Below are 27,587 nucleotides of genomic sequence, written 5' to 3'. Positions count from 1 at the left end.
AATTGAGGTCTGAGATGTGCCTGAAATTCTACCTTTCTAACAAGCTCCCAAACGATGGCAAAGCCATGGACCACACTTTGAGTAGCAAGGTTCTAGACCCTTGTGTTGCTCTCCATCTAATTTTATGACTAACTCATTTGCATGGTCAATGTTAGTTTCTCCACCAGAGTAATGATTCATCTATGGATGCCCATGGGGTCTGTCAGTGAAAAATAGCATGGTGTTTAAGGTATGTTCTTAGGTATAGTTAGTCCACTTTAAGTGTAGATTGAAATATATGATCTCTGAGAGGATCTTGACAAATTTTAGCTGCATATTCTCTGATGGGAGAAAGGGAAGGGATGATTCTGGGCACTGATTTTTGGATGTCAAGATCTCTTAGTCTCCAAGATGATTATTTTTATTTTAATTTTTATTATTATTATTTTTAACATCTTTATTGGAGTATAATTGTTTTACAATGGTGTGTTAGCTTCTGCTTTATAACAAAGTGAATCAGTTATATATATACATATATCCCCATATCTCTTCCCTCTTGCGTCTCCCTCCCTCCCACAAGATGATTATTTTTAATAGGTGAGACTCAATAGTTTCATGAAAGAACAAATTCAGTAGAAAGAAGACATTCTCTCCTGAGATTCTGAAGCAGTTCTGGAAATCATTTGGCCTTGCCACCTTTTGTCCTGACAGATAAATGGGGAGAATCCCTAGATTCCTAGTGTCCTGGAAAATGTTTCTCCTGGGGAGCTTCTGACTAAGTGGGTAGACTTGGGTGCTTTCATTCCCACCCAGGACATTTTGCATTGAGTTGGAGTCAGCTTCGCTGGTGAAACATGTGATGCTATTAAGTATGTGTTGCTAAGTGTCTTGGAACATGAGGTTGGGTTTCAGTATAAACTGTGTTGTCACTTACCTTGGCCTTGAAATGGGCCATAGATCTCCTTTGACCAAACTTGGATTAAGAACAAGGCATATCCAGGCACGAACCAATTGATGTGTAGTAAACGTGTCTAGTAGACATGTGTGATGCCTTATGAATACTGGGATCAACTTTGCTGTGCTTCTCAGGGCAGAAGAGTTAAAGATGGGCTTTGGTGACACCAGGAATCTAAAAGAGTATGTGTGTAAGACTTCTGGGGCCTTGTTTTTCCTCACAGGACCTGCCAGTGAAATGTCTGAAAGCTTTGAATTATAGGAATGTAGCTCTTGGATGAGATGAGAACCAACTCAGTCTATTATTTTTGAGAGTATCTAGAAAGCTTTATTTTTACAGACAAAATAGTTATTCTTTGTTTAGCATAAGGGCTATTGAGTCAAGGAGGCATGAGTTAGATTTCTGCAAAACCTCAATTTCCTCAACTGTAAAATGGAGTAAAAATGATGATTCTGCTGATTTCACAAAAGACAGTATTTTGTAAGCATAACTAATTTGCACATGATCAAATATAAATGTAAGCTTTTGGAGAGAATATTTGCTATAAGCTAAGGCTGGGTCATTAGTTCAGTATCGGGTTTCTCAGCCTGGGCACAAATGACATTTTAGACTGAATAATCCTTTGTTTGGAGGTGGGGGTGGATTTGTCCTGTTTGTCATAGGATGTTTAGTAGATGTCACTGGCCTCTACTCGCTAGATACCAGTAGAGAGACCATCCCCCCACCGCAGTCATGACAGACCACAATGTCTCCAGACATTGACAAATGTCCCCTTGTGGGGGTGGGAGTGCAGAATTGCCCCTGGTTGGGAATCACTGGTTTAGTCCTATACCTGATGACCTCTGACTCTCCCTGGAAATATCCAGCAACTTAAACTCAATGAGCCCTAAACTCCATTGTCAGCCTCATTTTTTTTGTGCATGAGCCTCCACTGCAAGCTGGCTTCTCTTCCTGTGTTCCCTGCCTGGGTTCATTCCTAACTGCCTTAAGTGCTGGAGAGATGACTGTTTACATTTGTGTCTGCATTCAGGGTGTTCCGTAGACATATGTATAACTATATGTGTCCATGTGTGTACCTTGATGTATGACTATGGACATTGTCCGTAATGATGATGATGAAGCTAACATTTATTGGGTACTCACTATGTGAGAGGTATTGTGCTAAGTATTTTACATGAGTTATCATATTTATCTTCACAATATATGCAAATAGGGTTTAGGAATGTGCAAATAGGGATTATTCCCATTTTACAGATGAGGAAACTGAAGTCTAGAGAAGTTAAGCAATTTGCCCAAAGTCACCCATCTACTAAGTAGTGAGGCAGTGATTCAACCCAGTCAGTCTGACTCAGATGTTCTCTAGTGTCATGGGACAGTAAATAACTTGTCCAGAGCCTGTAGGCAATACTTAGTGAGGCAGTAGAGAGGTTTCTCGACATCTGAGAGCCCCAGTGGCTACCCGTGAATATGTGTTAGAATCCCGGGAAAGCTGAGGAGCATTTTCAAAAGGGGTATTTGCCGTGAATAGAACCTAAGGATACCGTCTGCATGAAGGACACTGGGATGCCAGCAAAGCTCATCAAGCAGTGCGTGGAGTTGTGTGGAAGGGGAAGAACTTGAGCACTGTTTCTGATCAGAGCCGCAGTGTTGGTCAGTGTTTATTCGTATAAACTTTAGAGAAAGAAGCTATTGCTCAGAAAACTGCCTGCGCTTCACCTAATCGATGGAGGTTTTAGCCAGTTCTCCAGGGCAAGAAAGACCCCTCACCAAATGAAGCCTGAGTCCGGTGGCCCCTGACAGCTCAGAGAACTCTGTTCGGAAATCACACTGAAGTTCCCAACTGTTAGGACTAAACCAAGAGGGGGAGGATTAGTCTTCCCTGCAGCTACCCTGGCTGACAGAGGTGTGTCCTAGAAACATTGGTGGAACTTTTCCTATGAATAGGCATTGATTTCCATCATTTTTCTCATAGTACGCTAATTGGGAAGCTGGTTTCAAGTATTTTGATGTCACTGTTGCCTCTGGGCAGGGGCTGGGCGGAGTGAGAGAGTGTCATTTTGGCAGGAGAAAACTCCGTTCTACTCTTTTCATCTCAATGTGACTTTTCCCCGTTATACTGAAAACCCGAGGCCTGGAGACATCTGAGTGAGAAGGCACTCTTCTGCCTATTCAGTGGGCTCCCCTCACCTGTCGTGGGTGCCGCTTTTTCTCTCACCCCGTTTTGTATGCTCACCAGGCCAGCCTGATCTTCATGCAGCCATGCCAGAGCGTGTTTCCTCTGAACAGCAATCAGGGGCCTTTGTAGGTGGACTGAGGAGGACATAAGAAAGGTTGTTGATCTCTTGACATGTAAAGACATTCTGTCAAGCAAACTCAGACTCACAGCGACTGAGCTTCTGGTGTGTAAACAGAGACTGCTTAATTACACAGGTCATGTCAATTAGTGTGACCTTAGCGTTTTCAAGAAATTAATCACTTTCTGTAGAGCTCGGCTGTGTTCATACTTTAAGGCAGTACGGAATAAACCTTGTAGAGAATCTGGTACAATCTTTTTTCTTTTTTTTTTTTTTATAATGGATGTTTTCTTTTGAAATCCCCAGGCTGTGGTTAGGGTAAAAAACTTGCTTAAATACAACAGTGGATACAGGCTTCATTCAGTTCTGGCGGGTGTGGGGACATGGGGAGGAAGAGAGAAGGAGGGAAAGCTGTGAATGAAGACAGCTCATGACAGGGAGACTTTCACTGTGACTAAATGAGCCCATTTCTTCATCTTGACACTAAAAACACGCTAATGTCAAAGGACTGTGTTAAAGCCATGTCACAGGTCTGGTTTTTAACTGACAGGAGCTAGACAATTCAAGGTTAAGATTTAAATCCTTATCAATAGCTTTCCTTGTTGGGGCTGGCAGAGTGGGGTGTTGAGGGGAGGAACAAGAATTGGGTACAAGCTGTCATCACAGTAGATACCATAATACCTGGAGACTGGGAAGTAAATTTCCAGGTTCATCTTATCTCTTTAACAAAGTTTTCCATAGGATGTAAATCTCTCTCTGTGTATAAATGTTAGCTCTGCAGCTACATGTGAACATAAATGTAAGATATCTTTGTTCCTGCATGCATGCCTGCACTCAGTAGTATTTATTGACATGGGAGGTGGTGAGTGTACCGTGATGAACAAAAAAGACCAAGTGTTTGCCCTAATGAAACTTATATTCTAGTCAGGGTCTATTAGTTAGGTTAACACTAGCTGCTGTAAGAAATAGACCAAAGAATATATAATGGCTCGTGTACAAGAGAAGGTTATTTCTTGCTAACGTAATGGTACAAGGCAGGTGTTCCTGGTTGGTGAGCAGATCTTATACATGAAGTAGTTTGGGGACCTGTGTCTCCACCATTCCCTAGAATCTCGTTGTCTCCATCCATCCGGTTGAAGGGTAAAGAGTGCATGCAGGGGGTACGTGGACTTCTTAAACCCTGGTCTTTGAAGTGATCCTCGTCAAATCTGCCCACATTCTACTGGCTAGAAGTCTGTCACACGGCCATGTGTAACCACAGAGAAACCTGAGAGTGTCTAGTTGTACCACCCAAGAAGAAGAGAAAATGGATATATAAGGAACGATTACCATCAGCTGCTATGTTGTGTACAAATAATTACACATCATTAAAATTTTTAATTATTGCTATAAAGGAAGTGAAACAGGATATTATGAGAGAGAATACCAGTGTGGGATCAGGGATGGGAACCTACTTTAAAGCAGGTGACCAGGGAAAACTTCTGAGGAGGGGACTTTTAAGCTCAGAGGTAATGGATAAGAATCACTCATCCTGAGAAGAGCCAAAAGAATTTTCTGAGCAGAGAGAACAGCAAGGTCCCAATTCATGTTTATCTCACGTTTATCTGAGGAGATGAACAATCTTCTTTCACTTATGAGTCATTTGGGGTGAGGGGGTAGGAAATAGGAGAAACGACTAGGTTATTCTTCCCAAATTCCCACCAAAAATGTCTGGTCTTTCAAAAATGATGACATGGTAAATGACATTAAAAGGCAACTCTCTGCCCCCCTTTTCTGGGTGAATTCTATAAATTTTGGGGAATCCTCGTTACTTATTCAGAAGCCCTCAGTGTATGATTAGAGGATTCTTAAAATATATGCCCAACCCCTGCAGTTTCGGTCTGCTTTTAAAGGCGCTTAAATAAAGAAGGAAATATTCTTATCCCTTTTATTTCTCTCCCACTCTCTCCCACCCCCTGTCTTATATTGTTTTGACAAACAGCACATCTTGCAATTAAATTCTTTACCAACAGAATGCTAGGGGCCCGAGCTGCCATCACTCTCTTCCTACAGAATAATTTCAAGATGCACCATGCTGATTAATTATACTGAAAGCAGCTCTAATGATAGTTTCAGAATACAGGATTAATTCACATAACATGGTAAATACAAATGGTGGATTTTCAACCTGATGTATTAAACCATTACAGCTTACTGGGCAAATATGTATCTTGGCATGAGCCTTTTGCTGGACCTTGGCAGAAAATATGCATCACTGAAAAGGAATCCTTATGAACGGGATTTGATGAGTGGTAGCTCTTCACTAGGAGGAAATAAATTCCTACATTAAGGACAGTTGCTATTGAAAAAAATGTAAAATACATTAAACGATAGATGTAAAAGTGTTTGGTTTGATCAGTGTTGCCAATGGATATTGGTTCTGAGGATGTCTATACTTACTGAGACTTACCAACAGAAGGTATTCTTATATTCTTCCACTTTTTAGGTTGTAACTTATAGAGCTCTTATTATGTGTGAGACCCTGTACTAAGTGTTTTACATGCATAATTTTATTTATTTTTCTACCCTTTTCCCCTTGTTTACTTTCCTCCAAACGGGCACATTGGCTGCCTTTCTCTTCCATCATTTCTCTTCCCCAAATATACTAAACTCATTCCTGCCTCAGGATTTTTGCACTTGCTATTCCATCCCCCTGGAAATTCTTCCGCCATATCATTGAATGGCTGGATACTTCTTATTACTCAGATTTCAGCTAACATGTCACCTGCTTAGAGAGGCCTTCCTAATCATCCACTCAAAAGTAGCTCCCATCTAGGCGTCAGCCCCCTCTCCTCATTTTATTTTCTTCTTGGAACTTTTCAAATTCCAAAATTTGCTTTCATTGCTTATTTATTTATTGTCTGAAAACCCTTTTTGATTCCCAATGGGAACTAAGCTCTTGATGGGCGAATACTTTGTCTTGTTCATTGCTGCTTCTCCAGTACATAGAATAATGCCTGGCACTTATTCCTATGATTAAATGACTTATCTAAGGTTACAGACTAGTAAATGATGGAGTCGGGGTTCAAACTCAGCACTGTCTGACCCTGGAAACTGAGCTGATGACTAATATGCTACTTTCTTTCTCCCAGTTTCCATACCTGTGTGCCACGGTCCCATCGGCAGAGAGCACGCATGGCAGTTCTGTATGTTTGGGCTTACTGCTACTTAAAATGGCCAATGGGAACACATAAATGGAGAGCACCAGTTAAATGCCAATGACACCATCAAGAGTCATCAAAAGTATCCTGATCCACAGAGAGAGAAACTAGGTTCAGATCAATGATGAGCTTTTTACGTCTACAGTGTGTCACAGTTCAGGAGACAGAAGCTGAGTCTAGTTTCCAATAGTCCAAATTAGTCTAGCACAAGAATCTGAGGATTTAGAAGTGTCTGTTCTTGTCTTACTGTTAAAAGAAGAGTGATTTTTGCCTTGAGCCTTAAAGGGCGGATTTAATTCAGCTACTCGCTCCCTCACTCCTGCAGTTCCACTCTGTTACATCCTGTAGGTTCATGCGTCCTCCATAATTTTTAATGAGTTATTTGGGCTCTTTCAACCAGATAGAAACTAACAATCAGGCTGGTTTCAGAGAATATCTCGTTTCATATCAGTCAAGGATATTTTAAAGGACAGAGTTAATGAAGACCCAACTGCAGCAGACCTTTTTTATGTAAATAATACCTAAAGTGTGGTCAGCCAGATAGACACAGCGAAGTGTACTGGAAGAGACCAGAGGCAGGGGAGAGAGGGCCTAAGCCAGGAGCTTGTCTTGAGAGGCCAGAAGCTGTTGTGGGGGAGAGAAGTGGACCTGGAGTCTGAAGTTTCCCTTCAGGTTTGCCTCTGCTCTTAATTTGTCCTATGGCCTTGAGGATGTTTTTAAGTCTCTTGGACCTCAGTTTTCCAAGCTGTAAAAGGAGGCATTGGACAAATTTGCAGTATCATAACTACTAAGGACTCCTTTTGTGATTTTTCTCCTACAAACGTCTTGTGGTGACATATTTTTCAATGTAATTGCATTTATTGAGTAAGAATCACAATCTCTATTTTAAAATTAGTCAAAGCCATGTGAAACTGCCAATTTAGAGCTTCTCATGTACATGAGATAACCGTGTTTCCACATAGAACTGTTATAATCCCATATCAATAAAGGAAGGTTACTGAATGTTTTAGTATGCATCCTTACTATGGATGAATTTAGGATGCCCTCTCTGAAATGTTGTCCCCAGTACAACATTTGAAAACTTGTAGTTGGAAGCCACTAGATTGACTGATCTCTTGGGTCCCTTGTGACTTGTTGGAGGAGACTATAAAGAGTAGTTCAGTAGACAGGTTAGATGTAGAATGTGGGCTGTGTGAAGTAGAGGGTAGAATTTTGATCAGTAGACTTTATTTTGTAGAGCAGTTTTAGGTTTACAGAAAAATGAGGGGAAAGTACAGAGAGTTCACAAATACTCCCTTAATACCCCCTCCCCAGTTTCCCTTATTATTAACACCTTGCATTAGTGTGATACATGCATTACAATTGATGTGTCAATGTTGATACACAATATTGTTAATTGTTAATTAACATCCATAGTTTACACTAGGACTCACTATGATGTACATTCTTTGGGTTTATACAAACTCATGATGTTATGTATCTACCATTACAGTATCGTATAGAATGGTTTCATTCCCCACCCACCCCCCAAATCCTCTGTGCTTTACCTATTCATCCCTCCCTCCCTCTTCCCAAACTCCAGGCAACCACTGATCTTTTTACTATCTCCATAGTTTTTCCTTTTCCAAAATGTCATATGTTTGGAATCATACAGTATATAGTCTTTACAGGTTGGCTATTTTCATTTAGCAATTTGCATTTAAGGTTCCCTCATGTCTTTTTGTTCCTTGATAGCTCATTCCTTTTTTTTAAATTTTATTATTTTTTATACATTTTTATTGGAGTATAATTGATTTACAATGTTGTGTTAGTTTCTGCTGTACAACAAAGTGAATCAGCTATATGTATACACATATCCCCATATCCCCTCCCTCTTGAGCCTCCCTCCCACCCTCCCTATCCCACCCCTCTATGTCATCACAAAATACCAAGCTGATCTCCCTGTGCTGTGTGGCTGCTTCCCACTAGCTATCTATTTTACATTTGGTAGTATGTTTATGTCAGTGCTACACTCTTACTATGTCCCCGCCTCCCCTTCCTGCCCTGTGTCCTCAAGTCCATTCTCTATGTCTGCATCTTTATTCCTGACCTGCCACTGGGTCCATAAGTACCATTTTTCTAGATTCCACATGTATACGTTAATATACGGTATTTGTTTTCCTCTTTCTGACTTACTTCACTCTGTATGACAGACTCTAGGTCCATCCACCTCACTACAAATAACTCAATTTTGTTCCTTTTTATGACTGAGTAATATTCCATTATATATATGTGCCACATCTTTATCCATTCATCTGTTGACAGACATTTAGGTTGCTTCCACATCCTGGCTACTGTAAATAGTGCTGCGATGAACACTGTGGTACATGTATCTTTTTGAATTATGGTTTTCTCAGGGTATATGCCCAGTAGTGGATTTGCTGGGTCATATGGTAGTTCTATTTTCAGTTTTTTAAGGAATCTGAATACTGTTCTCCATAGTGGCTGTATCAATTTACATTCCCACCAACAGTGCAGAAGGGTTCCCTTTTCTCCACACCGTCTCCAGCATTTATTGTTTCTAGATTTTTTGATGATGGCCATTCTGACTGGTGTGAGGTGATACCTCATTGTAGTTTTGATTTGCATTTCTCTAATGATTAGTAATGTTGAGCATCTTTTCATGTGTTTGTCGGCAATCTGTATGTCTTCTTTGGAGAAGTGTCTATTTAGGTCTTCTGCCCATTTTTGGATTGGGTTGTTTGTTTTTTTGATATTGAGCTGCATGAGCTGCTTATATATTTTGGAGATTAATCCTTTGTCAGTTGCTTCATTTGCAAATATTTTCTCCCATTCCATAAATTGTCTTTTTGTCTTGTTTATGGTTTCCTTTGCTGTGCAAAAGCTTTGAAGTTTCATTAGGTCCCATTTGTTTATTTTTGTTTTTATTTCCATTTCTCTAGGACCTGGGTCAAAAAGGATGTTGCTGTGATTTATGTCATAGAGCGTTCTGCCTATGTTTTCCTCTAAGAGTTTTATAGTGTTTGGCCTTACATTGAGGTCTTTAATCCATTTGGAGTTTATTTTTGTGTATGGTATTAGGAAGTGTTCTAATTTCATTCTTTTACATGTAGCTGTCCAGTTTTCCCAGCACCACTTATTGAAGAGGCTGTCTTTTCTCCATTGTATATTCTTGCCTCCTTTGTCAAAGATAAGGTGACCATATGTGTGTGGGTTTATCTCTGGGCTTTCTATCCTGTTGCATTGATCTATATTTCTGTTTATGTGCCAGTACCATACTGTCTTGACTATTGTAGCTTTGTAGTATAGTCTGAAGTCAGGGAGCCTTATTCCTCCAGCTCCATTTTTCTTTCTCAAAGTTGCTTTGGCTATTCGGGGTCTTTCGTGTTTCCATATAAATTGTAAAATTTTTTGCTCTAGTTCTGTGCAAAATGCCATTGGTAATTTGATAGGGATTGCATTGAGTCTGTAGATTGCTTTGGGTAGTATAAGCTCATTTCCTTTTTTTTGCTGCATCATCCTCCATTCTATGGATTACCAGTTTGTTTATCCGTTTACCTATTGAAGGACATTCTGGTTGCTGATGCCTTTTATTTAGTTGAATTTTTTTATGGATATAATTGTAGATTCACATGCAGTTGTTCAAAATTATGCAGAGGGATCCTGTGTATCCTTTACTCAGTCTACCCTTATAGTAATATTTTACAAAACTATTGAGCAATATTACATTGTACTATACAGTATTCATACAGGATATAAACATTGATACAATCCATCCATGTTATTCACATGTCGCTAGTTTTACTTGTACTCATCTGTGTGTGCATGCTTTTAGTGCTATAAAATTTTATCATGTGTAGGTCTGTGTATCTATCACCACAGTCAAGATATTGGACATTTCTGTCCGCACAAGGATCCCTCCTGTTGTCCTTCTATAGTAGCCCCATCCACCTTCCCTCTGTCCCTAATCCCTGGCAACCACTACTTTGTTCTTCATTTCTAAACTTTTGCTATTTCAAGAATAAATAAATAGAATCATGCAGTGTACTAGTTTGCTATAATTGCTGTGACAAAATATCACAGACCAGGTGGCTTAAAAACAGGAATGTATTTTCTCAAAGTTCTAGAGGCTGGAAGTCCCAGCTCAAGGTGTCAGCAGGTTTGGTTTCCTCTGAGGCCTCTCCTTGGCTTGCAGATGGCCACCTTCTCACTGTGTCCTCACATGGTCTTTCCTCTTTGCATGAACACCTTGTGTGCCCAAATTTCCTCTTCTTATAAGGACACCAATCAGATTAGCTTAAGTCCCACCCGAACAGCCTCATTTTAACTTAATTACCCCTTCAAAGGCCCTATCTCCAAATACAGTCACATCCTGAGGTTCTGGGGTTAGGACTTCAACATATGAATTTTGTGGGAGACAAAATTCAGCCCATAATATGCAGTATGTAGCCTTTTGGTATTGGCTTTTTCACTTGACATAATTCTCGGGAGATTCATCCAGATGTATCAATATCTTGTTCCTTTTTATTGCCGAGTATTATTCCATGGAATGTTGCTTAATGCCTTTTTATTTCATGTACTTCTGGCCAATGCATTTCATGCCTCATTATTAAGGGCTCTGAATTAATGCAAACATAAAATAAGCTAAACCCCGAGGTAAGGAAGCCATGTAATAGACCAACTTTAACAGTAATTTCCTTACACTGAATTATCATATATTAGCATTGAAAACCAAGATTTATAATTTTTAAATCATTATTCAAAATTAAGTTGCTAAAGTGGTTATATTTTAGAGAGAGGTACTGCGTACCAAAATGTTCTAAATTTAAACAGTGAAAATATTTTTATGATTTAATTTTCTCCCGGTGCTGTATTTGTTCTAGAAATATTTAAAGATACAGATTTCAACTGTTTTTGTTGCTTCTGTCCTAACCCCTTCTTCCACATGAGCTGCTACTTTTGTTAATGTGATCTGCCACTCATGACTGAATTTAGCTGCTTGTGTCTTTTTGAAAATCTGCTCATGCTTCATGAATCTGAGATAATATAGTTGGGACACACAAGGTCTCTGGCTTGATAGGAAGGGAAGAGGGACAACCTAAGGAATGATAGCAAGGAAATAATTACCAATAAGAAAACTCTCAGAGAACCCCTCATTCAAATGAAGGATAGGGGAAACTAGACTGCATTGATAAGATGCAGAAAATTTATGGACTGTTTTCAAAGCTGTAAGGTTTTATTTCATTTCAAGCCTAGAATGTAAAAGGCCAATAAGAAGATGGTTTATAGGAAGCAAAATTACATAAACCATTGAAACTTGCAATTCACAAGAGGTCTAAATTATATAATTATATATCATGAGCACAAAGGTCTTTAAATTTGTAAGATTTCAGTGTTAAACTGATAAAGCAGTGAATGTAGAAGAAATAATTTCTGTAGCCTTGTATTTAAAATAACAGTTTATAGGCTCTTGAACTTTTTGATGAGATCACCAACAAAGCAACAACTATGCTACCACTGCTAACATTTGCTCTATAAGAACTGGGAACCATGCTAACCACTTTAAATAATATAAGCCTCACAGTAACCTTATGAGTTAGGTACTATTATCATTTCCATTTGAGAGTCAGGGACACTGGTGCTTAGAGAGGTTAAGTTACCTGGCCAAAGACACATCAGCTAGGAAAGATTGAAAGTCAAAAGTCATAAATTTTGTGTTAAATTCTTTCTAATTCTAAATAGATGGGGGTAGATAGTAAAAATAATAACCTCCAGGGACTTTAGATCCAGGATATAACAGAGCAAATTTCTGAACCACTGATATGAGCCAAGAAGTCAGAAACTTCATTGTAAAATCTCCAAAGTCTGTGGGTACCTGTGGACTTCCCTTCGCCCTTTTTATCCCCTCACCTGGAGGGTTGGATGCAAACAGAAGATACCATGGAACACACTGGGTATTCATCAGCACATCTCTGGATTGCTATACTAAAAAGCCATGCCCCTCCCCCAAATAGAAATTTACTTCCAAAAAATACAGGGATAAAAATATATATGTATACAACCCTAAACATGTCCACCTGGCTTAATACTTATTTCAGGAGAAATAAATTGGGCATCCTCATGAATAAGTTGGAACAATTTATTTCAAAACCATTCTATAGCAGCACTGTCCAGTAGAATATTCTGCAATGTTCTATAACTGCCCTGTCTATTATAGTAGCCTCCAGCCACATGTGGTTACTGACCACTTGAAATGTGGCTATGGAAACTTGGGAACAATGGAATTTTAAATTTTACTTAATTTAAATTTAAACAGCCACATGTGTGATTACTGTATTAGTACAATTCTAGAGAGTAAAGTTTTAATTATAACAGATACCATAAAATTCTAAATATACCTGTTCCTCATCTTACCCTGGGTCAGGGGAGTGAGGAAGGAAGTTGAAAGGGAAGGGGTGGTTGAGTCCAAGTGTAAAATCATTTTCCATGTTTATCTGTCTCAAATTCAAGCTGGATTTTGTTGACACAATTTGGGAAGGTGGAAGATTTGGCAGGTCCATCTGTCCCCTTGCCTGCATGAATGTGTCAGCACCTCATTAATCTTGTGTTTAAACTGTAAAGGCTCTTTTCCCTCCCACTATAGGCTTATTTTTAAAGGACGTTTCAGTGCTCCCTTTGCATCTCACCATTAGACTTTTTTTTTTTTTTATTTACAAGTTGCTCTGTGGATTAATTGCAGCATTTATTTTATTTAACTATATCCTGATCATTTCCAAATTGGAATGAGAGAAATTATTTCGGGGTAGGGAAGTTAAAATGTGTTGTGTTATGAGTTTTTGAGGAACATATTAGGTGTTTATTTTCTAGAAATTAAAGGCATGAGGGTGCTCTGTATCATCTTTCTCCAATTGTAACTGGTCTTTCAATGAATGATCTTACTGCACATGTGGTCTTGGTGATCCTTCTCTTACCAAGAAAATAAAAACATATAGGGTGTAGCTTTTTTTTTTTTTCTTAACCGTTTTGATATTTTTGTTCAATGTAGGAATTAGATGACAGTGTCTTTAAATGATACTGAATATTTTAAGCCTGTAGCACTCAGTCTTACAGGTGCATGGTGGATTGTCATTGCCTTTTTTTTTTCTTAAGACAGACATCTAGAATAACCACTTTCTTTATTTCCTGACACTGCAAACAGATACCGTTTGTCATTCCTTTTATAGTTTCTTCAGCTAACGACTCCAGTGACCACTCAATTGTGGTCTTGCAGTAAATCAAAATTTCTCTGAAAGACCCAGCTCTGTTACATAATTGTAAATGTCCCACGAAGTCATCTCCTGAACTAAAAAGAAAAGTGAGTTTCCGTTGCTTTAAATAATATGGACTCTGCCACCACTCATAGTACTTTTTGAAAATAAAAGAATAGAGAACTTTCTTCTCCTCTCCCTCCTCCTCCTCCTCTTCCTTCTTCTTTTAAATTAACCTACAATTGATGAGACATACGCAGAAACTTCAGGCTGTCACATCTGGTTGATCAATCATGAAGAAAGAGAAAAACCACTTTGCAAACTGCTGCTTCAAACTTACTGCATCCTTCCATGAATGACTTGCCCTGCCTGGAATTTTGGGTTTCACAATGACTAAAGAGAATACCCTGAGTCCCTGAATGGACTCTCTTAATTGTTTACTTTGCATTTTAACAAAATAGAGATAAAAAATAAAATCAGGGGAGGGTCCAAGTCCTGCTGGGGGTGTCAAGGTGAGGACCCCGAGGGAGGGTGGAGGGGATCCCACAGAAGCCCTCCCCAGCAGTCATCCCTGGGAGACCCCACGGCAGGATGACCACAGTGTTGCTTCGTGGGTCTGAGAAATACTAGAGCCTTGATAAAAGGAGCAGGGCCTTGGGTCCGCAGAGGGGAGGGCCCGAAGGAAAACAACAACAACAACAACAAAAAATTTGGTTGCCATCTTGAAGGCAAGGGGGAAGGGAATCCGCCATATTTTGCCAGGATGCCTTTAGGTCAAAGAGGGGGACAGTGGAACTTCTAAGTATGGCAACCATTGGTGGAGGTCTACAGGATTGGGGGCAGGGTGCTTTGCCAGGCAGGGCTTACAGTTCCCAGGCCTAGCGTTTTCCCCTCTGCCCAACTCAGGTGATGAAATCGTAGCATTGCACAAGGCTCTAGAAGTCAGGGTCCCCTTTCCCCAACTTGGAGAAAAGTCTTCCTCAGAAACTGGGGCCTCAGTATGTGCCAATCCTTGTAAAACGTTTCACCTCTTCAGGGGCTTAGGCGTCTCAAAACCAAGAGCAATTAAAGCATGAGTCTTTCCAAGCAACCGGGGAATTGAGCAAAAATAAATCAGAAAACCTCAGCCTTGGCTCTGGAGGTTCGCCTCATTATGAGAGCAGATCTATTAGCCCTCTTGCCATTGTCTTTCATTTCTCAAGTGAGGTGATTCTAATTAAATTAATCTACATGTCAATCTATCGGTGATCAATCAAAGAGCCTGAGGTCCCCCCTGTGCTGCAGGGTGCTTGCGGCTGACAGGGGCTGATAATGGAGGAAGAAATAAACTGTGGAGCAAAGTTAATTAGTCAACATAATAGGTGGATTAAACGGGAGCCGGCTGATTGCTGTTTCCCATGTCAGAGCATGAGGTGGGTGCTGAAGGTGCAATTACAGACAATTATTATATTTGGTTGTAAGAGGTCGCATGAATAAACATCTCTCTGTGGGGTTGGGTTTTAATCCTCTTACCCATTTAATATAAGGAGAACTGTAGGTCATTTCATCTCAGTGTTTTAGTCAAAGTTCTCTGAGAAAACACCTTTGCCTCTGTCCCTTCCGGCAAACTCCGTTTAGTCAGTTTATGAGAACGCCACAGTAGCTGAATGTACCTTGGGCCAGGGCTACCTTTTTTTTCTTTTTCTTCTTTTTTTTTGGCTTTGAAACACAGCTCTAAGTCCCTTGATTAGCGTGGATTTTGGGGGGGGTGGTGGTGGTGATGGTGGTGAGGGGGGCTTTGGTCTGATGTCTGACTAACTAAACTAATGTGGGAAGAAAAAAAGTACAAGAAACCCCAAAAAGACACCCGGGAGAGAAAGCTTCATCCCAGCTCTCACTGAAACCTCTCTTTTTCATTTCTCTATCCCCTTAACCCTGACGCAGTGGCGGGGGGAGATATATTTTAAAGATTCAAAAGATTTTTATTTGCATGATCAACTGTGATATCTGCTTCAGTGTCTAAACTGAAGGGCAATTTAGGTGAAACACAACCACCCTTGTGTAAAAAAAATATGCTAATAAAGATCTTCCTGTTAAAATTATGGTTAACAGTGTACCTTCTGCTGTATAACTATAAACTGTGCAATTTTACTTAAAACTGCATCAAAAGCGTTCCATGCCAAAGACCCACTCATCAATAGCTCCTCTTGTTAGACTTGTACAGCATAAGCACCAGTTATTATGTGAAATAGCTATGCAATTTTCTTCAGCTCCCAGCTGTTATTTATTTAACTTGAGTTTATTACCCTCCATGCTTTTATATTAAAATGTTCCTTCATTTCTCTCTTCTGTCTCCAGGTCGTGGTGTCTACGACAGTCAACGTGGATGGCCATGTCCTGGCAGTCTCTGATAATATGTTTGTCCATAATAACTCCAAGCATGGGCGGAGGGCTCGGAGGCTTGACCCCTCGGAAGGTACGCCCTCTTATCTGGAACATGGTAGGCGAATCATTTTCATTGGTTGGCATTGCTACTTTAACTGTGCATTTATTTGGTTTCTTTCTTACAACTCCACCACATGTTTTACCCCTTTTCAAATTTCAAATGTCCTGTTGAACAGTATTGATGCTGAGTATTTAAAGACAGGAGGATGTCTTTGAGGCCCAGCCTTTCTTGTTGCATAGCTCCCTACCCTGGAAATGGCTGACACATCCTTCCTTCAGGTTGAAAGACAGAGGGAGACTGGACCCCTGCTTTATTTTAAGCTCCCACTTGATTAAAAAATAATGAAAGGCCAAAGCAGGGCAACAAAAATCATGATATATTTTAAGTTTATGGTTGACCTGGTTGTATAATGAACTTCACTGTCTTTACAGTCCTGATGGTGTAGCTCTGTGACTACATACTTAACTTCATTTGGAGATAAGGTTCAAAGTCTAGGTTGGAGGTGTTTTCTGAATATAAAGTCCAAACTAAATGTCCCTCCCATGCCCTGTGCACACCCCTACCCTCATTACCACATGATACAGTCTGCTTTATGTAGGTAGAATTTGGTGGGGAGAAATCACATTTGTCTTGATTTTATGGCTAATGAGTTGTACCCTTGAGTGGACTGCAGGAAATCCGGCAAAAATTTGAACCAAGGAAAGTAAATGCCACTCAAAGGAACGATAGGTTGGATTTAGCATATGTCCAAATGTTTCTGTGCTGCATGTATATATAATGTATCCCTCTGTTCATCCATTCATCCATCCATCCATCCATCCACCCACCCACCCACCCACCCACCCAAGAAACAGTGACTGAGACTCTACTGGATATCAATCAACATGGTAGATTTTCTCCAGTCTCCTCAAATTAAACTCTTAACTCATTTCCCCACTTCACTTTCCAGTTTGCTAGGTCACCCAGATTCTTTTAAAAACACTATCACACAAACTACCACCCGATTGTCTGATTTTTTGATGGGCCATGAGCTGTCTGTGATATAGTTCATAAGGTAGAAAACTCCTTTCCCTGTCAGCGTCCCAATTTAATAAACACACCACTGTCATCATTTTCCCTGATTTTTTCCCCTGCAGTTAAGGAATACACAAACTGTACTTTTTTATTAATTAGCCAGATGTAACACTCTTAGAAGGGATTCTTTACCAATCCAGTGTTACTGTCTTCTTAAAGTAAACCATCGTCTTTCAAAAGCTGCTTCTTTATGGTTTCATTAGTGCTGAGATGTATGGATATTACTTTTTGCAGGAGGCCATTTGGAACACCTGCTCATGATTACATTCCTAGTTCCATTTCTGTACGTAAAATTATTCTAATCCTCACTTTACAGTAATGTTGCCTTTTAATACCCTTGGAGTCACTTCAGGCATTGTATGATTAGAGATATTTAGGTGAAAGGAAGAAGGAAAAAATAGGTAAATACTCAGTCGGTACAATTTGGACAGCACTAGCTTAAAAGCTAAAGTCTTGTTTTCGACTATGACTGGTTAGTTACTGTCCTGTCTGGGAACAGACTTGACTGTCAGTTTGGTATCTAACAGTCATGGATTCACAGTTTCAAAATGTGCTCCAAGTGTAGACCACATCCAGCTCCCATGCCTGCCCTTGGGAAGCTCGTAGGAGAGCACACGATGCCTTGTAAATCATCCCTCCACCAAAAAAAAAAACCCAACACAAACCAGTAAAAAACAACCTGCTAGCCAGGACGCCTCTAGGGCTTGGCCGTCAGGAACATTATATGACATCATGATGTGGAGGAAAAAGAGCCTTGAAACAGGAGCCGGGAAACCAAATTCAGGTCTGAGCTTCATTTCTGGCCTTTGTGTGACCTTGGACAAGTCGACTTACCTTTTGGGATCCTTCGTTTCCTTCTTGGCAAAATGAAAGGGATGATCTGTAGGGGGTAAAAAAAGAAATGTGTGCCTTGGGTGGGGGCAGGTCACGTGCACAGGGGAAGTGGGCTGGGTGGAGACTGCGGAAGAAGGACAAGTTCATGCTCTGCCGACCCCAGCCCCAGGCAGTTGTCACCGAGGGCAGGGAGAGCCCAGTGGGGTCAGATGCTCCAGTTTGACCAGAAGTAAAACTCTCCTATTTTTTAATTGCTGGTAACTAATTACAAATGTTTTAGCCCCTGAAACGAGAAACAGGGGGGAAAGTCACTTAGGTAGAAGACAGCCACAGGCTCACATTTTGAGATCTCTGGATCAAAACGTCGCTAAGCTGCCTCCCAGCTCAAATATTCTCCCTTCTAGGTGAACATATTAATATTTCAGCTGGGCTAGCATTTTATTCTAAGTTTTAAAGACAACATTTTATTCCTCTGCTGCAGGTGACCAGTCCACAAATGACCATGTTCTTCTTAGCGTGTCACTCAAGAAAATGATGACATTTCACTGTTTATTCATGGTTAACCATCACTGGGGACTTGGGTGTGTCCTGTGTCCTTCAGCTAGGGGGCCTCCCTCTCACCAAAACCTGACTTCACTTCTATCCAGAAGAATAAAAAGGCAGACACTTTGAGGTTCTCAGTAATGACAATAATGTGGAAATCTGCTTCTCTGCAGAATGAATCAACCAACCACACATAACCACCCACTCATTTAGACGCTTCACGCTGATGCATAAATATCTACTCAGCAGAGAGTGACTATGGGCTCTTCATTGGTGATGTGTGGGAGTGGACTTAGATGCTAGTTCGCATCAATTTGGGGGCATGGTAATGCTTCATCTTGCCATTGAAGAATGCCCTGTTTAAGACTCAGAGCCATAGCCCTCCCTGGCCGCTCCCGCCTCCACCTCACCTCACACAGCTGCCCCACAGCAAGACTGCGTGCAGTATTTTCACCTCCTAGGTGACCTGTAGGAGTCTTGTTTTCCCTCCTTCTGGGCTCCCTACCATCTCATTTACAGGTAGCCTGAATTATTTTGAGCTATTCTGCACATCTCTGTTTATCTCGCGCTTGTCAGAAGGTTGGAGGAAAGTTCTCTTCCGTGGCTCATCTTTCTGCATATAAGAGAAATAGTGACCACGTGTTACATTCACGCCTTCTTCCCTGTGTGACCCATGGACTCACAGACCTCTGTGCTCGAATAACTGTCCCTGTATTTCAAGTAGGAGAGTTGACAAAGGTGGATTTATTTCATAGACTCTGGTGTGGTCCAGAGAGGGTGAATCCTGGCACGCTGGATCTCGTGGTGATTGCCCTCCCTCCTATTTTTTTCTTCATTCATAAATACTGAGATTTCCTTTGGCTAGATATTTATGAGCGAGTTTAGGCCAGTGAGGTTTTTCTCTTTAAGCAACAGCTTTGTAGAAGATGTACAGTTGTGGGGAGAGGCAGCCTCAGAAGCTAACTGCTCTCAGGATTGTGATTTTTGGAAAAACGTAGGCTTGGGATCAGAGCCGCTGAGCTGACCCCATCGATGGTCAATGCACAGCTCTGACTTGTGTGCCCCTCCCACGCCTTCCCATCACGTGGGCAAACTCCGGGGCCTGTGTGCTGGGGATCTTCAAAGGGCCTGCGGAGTGTACTATCGTTGCTCTGAGTTTCAGGTTGTGTTTACCTGAAGGTAAGGCCTACCGTGGCGTCAGTTTCTCTCTTTTTTCTTCCCCCTGTGGCAAGAAGCGGTGCCCTCAAAAGCTATAGTGCAGGGACCCTGTCCACTTGCATGCGCTAACACTTTATTATCTAATGATCTAATATGCAACAAGGCAAAGTGCTGGTGCTCATCATTCTGACATAGAATGCCAGGAGAAGTGACTAAATTACTTTCTGGACCATTAGCGCTAGCAGCTATGGTGAACTCACCGGCAGCATTTATGCAAATGCCTGTGAATACACTACTGGCTTTGTTAGGGAGCCGGCTGACAAGCAGTTTAAATGCTCATTTTTTTTTAGGAGACATCTTTTTTTTTTGGCGTGCATGTGTTTTTCTCCCTCCCTCCCTCCATTCTCTCTTTCCTTTCTGCACTGTTGGGGGACTTGCCTGCTCCAGGATCATTTGGAAAATCTGAGCAGGTCGGGAGCCTGGCCAGCACCCTTTCTGGGAGTGGGGTTAAGGCCCTGATCTGATGTTCTACAGATCAAGGGTTTTTTTTTAATTGTTATGAATTTGTACAAACCTTCATATTTATTTGAAAAATCAGTAGAACTGTATTAATCAAGAGTTTTTATTTTATTTTATTTTTTTTGAGAAACAGTTTGAACTTTTTTTTTTTTTTAATTGGAGTAAAATTGCTTTACAATGTTGTGTTAGTTTCTGCTATACAGTGAAGTGAATCAGCTATATGTATACCTATATCCCCTCCCTCTTAGACTTCCCTCCTCCCCTTTCCCCCTCCATCTAGGTCATCACAGAGTTTTGAGAAGATGAACATTTTACTGTTCATGAGTTCTGACCTGAGGACTTAGTTTCCTGGCTCAAGCATAGATGTTTTAAAACACCCCGCTTTTTAAAATGGAAAGCGATTGAAATTTAGCTTTGTGGGCATCAGATACGAATGAATTAAATCTCCCTTCACAGTAATTACAAAGATTGACATGTGAAGTATAATGGTGCCAGGATCCCAAAATAAAACAGAAGTGGAGTTTGGTCAAACTGAAAATCCTTTGTAGAATAAAGAGTGGTGTTAGACTTGCTGGGCCCATCTCCTTGCTGTAAGTACAGCAGTAGAGAAATAGAATCAGCTTTTCCCCACCACCAGTCAGTTCTGACCTTTCCATTGTAGTGGCCCCTTCCAGCTGCCCCTGACAATATGGTGTTATTCTTGCTCTTTAGCATTTGACCTTCTTTAATCCTTTTGCTCCAGACAGAAGCAGTTTTTGCTTCTGTTGGTTGCCCCTGGGTATCCGGCCCCATTGACTCCCAGCTGCACTTAAATTTGTTGTTTTCTGGACATGTGGAGAAAGACAGTTCAGGCTTGGGGAGATTACTCCAAATTGAGAGACAGCATGGAGATTCCAAAGAAACAAGTGACTCCCTCTCCTCCCCTCTTTGTGATGAGGCCCTAAGAAGTGGCTGGTAAGTGTCGGTTGGATCTAATAGGAGGAGGGTTGGCTGTCTGACTGGAGAGCTGGATCCCAGTCCTGACTCTGCCATTAACTAGCTGTGTGACTCTGGGAAGGTCCCTTTGCTTCTCTGGCCTCAATTTTTGTATGTTTTCTCAGAGCTGGGTGGGGCCGTCTCTAGACCTTTTAGCATGCACTATTTTTTGGTGCTCTGGACTGAAGCCATTGACGCGTGCCTTTGCTCATCTGATACCTCCTGAGGTGCCTGTGGAGAAACAGGTCTTCTGGAGAACAGAGAAATCCCCTGGCTGTTTCTAGTATAGCCCTTTCTTAGGTGTCAGTAAGAGATCATTCTTATGTCATGTCGGTAATGGATCATTCCTTCCTCCATTCCTTCATACTAAGCATCTATTACATGCCAGATGGGGAGCTAGGTGCAGGAGCCCAGGCAGATACAGTCCCTGTCTTCACAAAATTATGATGTAAATAGAGAAGAAAGACGCTAAACACAACTTACAACTAACTCATCAGACTTGGGTATAAATGGGGGACCATAAAAGGAGTGAGGAGGAGTGAGGTGTCAGGAAAGACTTCTTTGAGGAAATCTCATTTATGCCAAAACCTAAGAGATGAGTAAGTTTTCCCCTGACAAGGGGACAGAAACAAATTTCCAGGCAGATGGAATAGCGTGTGCAAAGACTGTTTTGCTTAGGTGAGTTCAAGGAACCAGAAGCAGCCTGTGATGGTTCCTGTCGCTCTGGCCACTGACAGTGGCAGGAGACGAGGCTGGGGAAGCTGCTGAGGGTCAGATCACGAGGCCTGTGTGGATGCTCAGGCCGTGGTCAGTGACAGTTGTGAAACGTCACTTCTGGGGGCCACGCAAGGCTTTTAAGAGCTCGGTGTCAATTACATGCACTCCTAGTGTGTCGTAAAAGCCCAGGGCGAGATTGCTCTGAGTGGCTTATAACCTTGCCCTTCCCTGCCAGCCTTTGGAAGCTCAGGACGGAGTTGGCTGTGCCTTGGAGCTGTCCCCCTGATCACTTCTCATTTTATTAATAGTGCATGTGTTCAAAATAAGAAGGAAGTCCAACATTCGGAGAGTTCTTTTTCCAGATGTTTTTGGCTTATTAATTTTCTTTTTTCATAAGTAGCTTAGAAATTTACTTTCTGAACTTGTAGAGACTTACTTGGACAAGTGAAAATAAACTAAACAACAAAGAGAAACATGCCACTGAAGCACAGGCGGTCATCTAACGCACCCCTTCATATTCCAGAGAAGGAAACAGACCTGGAGAGAGCATGTCACCTGCTTACGCTCATGTTGCTAGTTTCCGTCCAAATCCATTTAGAGCTCTTTGCTCCTGCCCATGGTATGCTGGCCGGCAAGTATGGATTTTAGGAGTTGCACAGATGTCAGAGGGCGTGGGGTCCATCCCTGATGGCTTTCCAATTCCGGTTGGCCTAGGCTTGCAGGGGTCTCTCTGGGATTCTGAGGATCATGAGAAGAATGTCTGTAAAATCTCACCAACTTCCTGACAGAAATGCAATGCACCCTCAAAACACAAGGGCAGAGGATGAATGCTCAGAGTTTTTCATTTGGACAATGGCCCTTTATAGGACTGGTGTTGGTGCAGAACTCCAGCCAGCCCCACTTAGGTAAGAGCATTTTGGTGAAGGGTCTAGTTTAGCAGAAAAATACGAATGTCACCTTTTGTTACTGAGGGTGGCATGTTACATCTTATCAATTGATTTTCCTAGTTGAAAAAGCAAGACAGATGCAAGAACAGAACATTAGGGTTAAGAATATCCAGATGTGTCATAAAATAGAGGAAGGAGGCCCCAGATTTTCAAGCATCAAATCAGACCTTTTTGTTTGAGCAGCGGGGAGGGTGTCTTTTGTCTTCCCTTGCAATAGAAAGGACCCGGCAAGAAGTCAAGATAATGAACAAGGATGTAAGTGAAGACTGATTTTCAAAGTATCCCTTGAGTAATCCATAAAGCAGGTAACACCAGAAATCCTAACACTGGGGATTTGGTAGCCAGCAAGCTCTCGGCATCAGGCAGATTAAAGAGTTCATGAGCCACAGGTCACTGCTAAGCAGGTGATCTACTTTATCTTTATTTGAATATGACACCACCAACAGCATTGCCGACAAAGGAGAAATAGTGCTCAGACTTTGCTGCCCTGCTTAATAGTGACCATGCCAGGTAGTAATATGTATTCTTTTTCTTCTTCTTATTGCTGTTGTTGATATTTGGGGACTGTTATCAGCTAACATTTATGGAGCATTTACTATGTGCCAGCACTGTGGTAATCATTTTATTTATATCATGTCATCAAATCCTCCAACAAGTCTGATAAGCTATAACAATCATTATCCTCATTTTACAGGTGGGAAAACCGGGATTTAGAGAGATTAATAACTTACCCAAAGCCACAATTAGAGTTGAACCTGGGAGTCAACCCCAGGTCTACCTAACCACAGAGCTCTGTGGAATAGTGGTACTAACTATAATGACACAAACACTCATTGAGTCCTGACTGTACTGGGCACATAGTGCTGTGGGCACCCTGCTGTAAAGATGAGGAAAATGAGACTAAAGAGATGTTAAGTAACTTGCCCAGAGTTGCACAGCAAATAAGTAGAAGACCTAGGATTCAAACCCAGAGAGCCTGGCTTCAGAGTCTGTACTTTCGACTACTTGCTCTATACATTATGCTGGTATTCTTTGCATCTCTTATCCTACTGTTCTTATTTTTCCTCAATACAAGTTAAGGCAGTTTTGCTGGTATCTTAAACAGACCTTTCAAAAGTTAGCCCAGATATATCTTTTTTTGTTTCTAATGGGCATATTGTATATGTTTACCTTAGAGTTCATTTCCCTTCAACAGCCTATTTTTCTCATGGCTGTAGTCAAATAAAGAAAATGCTGGTTTTATTTGCTGACTGGTATGTTTTCCATGGGGCTCGCAAGATAAGAGGGAGACTTGTAATATTTTATTTATTTGCAAGGATGTTCTAATTCATCTAGAAGTCGTTTGCTGACCATATGGACTCCCTGGCACGCATACAAGGTAGAGAAAAAGGAGACCAGGAGAAAGTGTGAGATTTTGAGTTAGATGACAGTTAGGATGCTAACAGTCTCCTTGTTAGGGCACTGAAGGGTTACTAAACCTCATGCCACAGGGACCATGGGAAACGGAGATGGATTCGGGGAGGCAGTTTTCTTCTATGAATTTCTTGAGAAACCTGTCAACTGTGGGAAACTTCCAGTATTTGGTATTTTGTGTGACCTAATAAATGACTGAACCACACCTAACTTATTTTAATAAGCACACAGTGTCAGGGGAGGGGGTGGGGTGACAGAATGGTGCTTTCTGCCTATGTTTTGGACCGAAATGACAGAACTTTTTTTAAGCCTAATTTTTTGTTTTTTATTTGGTTACAAAAGTATCATAATTCCAATCGTGTTTATCTGCATAATTGATTGTTTCAAGCCAAGGGCCTCTTCCTAATTACTTTCTACTTACTTAAGAATATCAAAGGATTCAAGTGATGTGAATATGCAAATAAGAGCTTCTGTGTACTGGTCATAAATCTTATTAAGATGAGATATTTAGGGGCACTGACCAGGAGTGAGTTTGAAACATTTCTTTGTCTGAACATTTTCATTCATACATGCAGAAATATATGAAAACAGAGCACTGTCCCTACTTTGCCACGTGACCTCCACTACGTACTTTGATTTCTTTGGGCCTCAGTTTCCTCATCTATTAAGTGGGGTTGGGGACAGGGAGCTTGGTGAGCCCTTTAAGCCCTGATAATTTGTTGTTTGAACCCAGCTGATCTCCTGAGCTGCTATACACACACTGCTTTGGTGAGTGACCACCAGCATACCAAGGTCAGGTTCACTCCACAGGACAGGTCTGAGGCCAACTTCCTTTTGCCTTGGACATTTCTGCAGGAGACTGACAGTGAGTTCCAGGAGGCCTGGAAAAACCACACGGTGTGGCATACACAGCCACTTGTGCCTTAGGTAGCTCTCACCCGGCGTTCTTCTCTCTGAATTCCTTCAGCTGATATGGTGTAGTGTTGAATTCGCTTGATGGTTAGCAGTGAGCTTTTATACTAGGTTTCCCATGCAGTTAGGTGATAGAGCGAAAAAAAACATTCAAAAAAGTTTTTAAAAATAGTTATGTCTATCTTAATGCATAAGCAAAAAACAAAAAAAATAATCAAAAAAACAAAGCACACCCAAGTTGTGGTCTCACAGGTATTCTTTTTTTTTTTTTTAACATCTTTATTGGAGTATAATTGCTTTACAATGTTGCGTTAGTTTCTGCTGTATAACAAAGTGAATCAGCTATATGTATACATATATCCCCATATCCCCTCCCTCTTGCATCTCCCTCCCACCCGCCCTATCCCACCCCTCTAGGTGGTCACAAAGCACCTCACAGCTATTCTTGCTGAGGGCAAGATTGAATTTAAAGAAAAAGTAAGTCAATGTAAACAAAAATAGCAACTATAATGTTAATTAAGTCATAGAGGAAGTGGTAGAGGATGGAGCAAAATCAGGACTGAAGCTTGGGAAACACTGTTTTGGAGGGCTTAGGGGTTGGGAGAAGTAATACTTCTTTCATGTCACCAGGAAACAGTATAGGACCCTGGGAAACACTTTTTTTTTATGAGTCAAATATTGTTTTTTAATAGAAAACCTTTTTAGCTCAGTTTACCATGAGAATAGACTTAATGTCCTCACAGGATTTTGAAAATCAAAATGTCTCCCAAGCTGTTACCTCTGTTTTTATTTTTAAACAAGTAGTGTCTGCATGTCAGAGAGCAGAAATTAGTGTGGAAAGGAGGATTTGAGTCAAGGGAGAGCATCAGCCAGCCAGGGTCCACCCAGGCAGCGCATTATGATAATATATACGGAACCAGCTGGACGCTGAGCAAAGCTGACATTGTGTTGTCAGGGGCAGAATCGCCCATCAATTTCCAAGATAGGATTTGAGTTCAAATGACAGAAAGAGCAGCAACTGTGTTGAAACCGATGCATGGGGGAGGGGCGGGGCAGGCAGGAACCAGCCAGGCCTAAAGACAGGAAGTGCTGGTACCTCCGGAAGGGGGGTGGCTCTGTTTTCTCATCTGGCTGCTACCCTTCCTTCTAACCTTAACATCTGTCAGCAAGATCCACCTGGGCCCTTGCATGATTAGAGCCCAGTGCAGGGGGAGCTTACTGGTGCTAATTTTAACCCCCATGAGAATGGAGTGCCTGCTGCTAGAAGGGAGACCAGAGCAGCCTAGGAAACCTGATTCCACAGAGCCACTGCCTTATCCAGTGAGGAAGCCCAGTGTGGGTGTAGTGGCAGTTAAAAACCACTGGAAGACATCTCAACTTTTTTTAAGCTAGTCTGTTTAATGCCTTAATATGTTAACAACTCTGATGATTCTTCTTTAGTTCGTTGGCTTATTCGTTCAGCATTCAATCACTCATCTACTTACATTTATTTACTGACTGCCTACTCTATTAGACAATAGAGATGCAGAGGTGAACAAGGCAGCGACAATTGTTGACATTATGAGGTATACAGTCATGTGTGTGTGCATATTTATGTGTCGATGTAAAGCGAATGATTGCACGTAGAATTACTTAAATTGAAATGATGGTAAGCACTCTACAGGAGAAATACAGACTGCTAAGGGAGCTTTAAACAAGGGAACTCAGCCAAGTCTGAAGAATCAAGGACACTTAAAATTTAAAATAAGAAGGAAGGAGTAGCATTTCATCAAGCAAGGAGGAGAGAGCAATTTAGGCAGAGGGGAAAGCATATCCAAAATTCCACATGGGAACAAAATATTAGAAGCTTAGGGGAGGGGTAAGCTGGGACAAAGTGAGAGAGTGGCATGGACATATATACACTACCAAACGTAAAATAGATAGCTAGTGGGAAGCAGTCGCATAGCAGAGGGAGATCAGCTCGGTGCTTTGTGACCACCTAGAGGGGTGGGATAGGGAGGGTGGGAGGGAGGGAGACGCAAGAGGGAAGAGATATGGGGACATATGTATATGTATAACTGATTCACTTTGTTATAAAGCAGAAACTGGCACACCATTGTAAAGCAATTATACTCTAATAAAGATGTTAAAAAAAAAAAAAAGAAGAAGCTTAGGGGAGACCTAAATGGGAAAGTGGCTTAGGTCTTAGATCCATTTTTGAGAAAATAAATTTGGAAATTTCCCATAGGTTGCTTTCTCTTTGACCTGGAGAAGTGGGTCCAATGTATTTTCGTAATCACAGGCTAACAGAACTCTTTGCCCAGTAAAATGCTAACTTTTAGACCAGTGTTTCGAGTGATGGTGATTTTGCTGTTATGATAGCAGCCTTTGAGCATTTACTAACATCAGGTTTAAT

General features: G+C 41.2%; 1 protein-coding gene across 4 annotated transcripts in view; it reads left to right on the top strand.

Moving 5' to 3' along the window:
• The window catches only part of EBF1 (EBF transcription factor 1), a 392,672-nt gene that overhangs the window by 252,616 nt on the left and 112,469 nt on the right, over positions 1–27,587 (top strand). For 2 of the 4 annotated variants that reach the window (XM_061188385.1, XM_061188383.1), the window contains exon 8: positions 16,013–16,130. In XM_061188385.1, coding sequence (XP_061044368.1) covers positions 16,013–16,130 — 118 coding nt within the window. Of the gene's footprint in view, positions 1–16,012; positions 16,155–27,587 lie in introns of all 4 variants that reach the window. The other 2 variants (XM_061188381.1, XM_061188382.1) reach the window with 1 other exon arrangement.

The sequence above is a fragment of the Eubalaena glacialis genome, chromosome 4, assembly GCF_028564815.1.
Source record: "Eubalaena glacialis isolate mEubGla1 chromosome 4, mEubGla1.1.hap2.+ XY, whole genome shotgun sequence".
Classification (NCBI taxonomy): domain Eukaryota; kingdom Metazoa; phylum Chordata; class Mammalia; order Artiodactyla; family Balaenidae; genus Eubalaena; species Eubalaena glacialis.
Note: the sequence above shows the minus strand (reverse complement) of the source record. Positions and strands in the feature narration are given on the sequence as shown.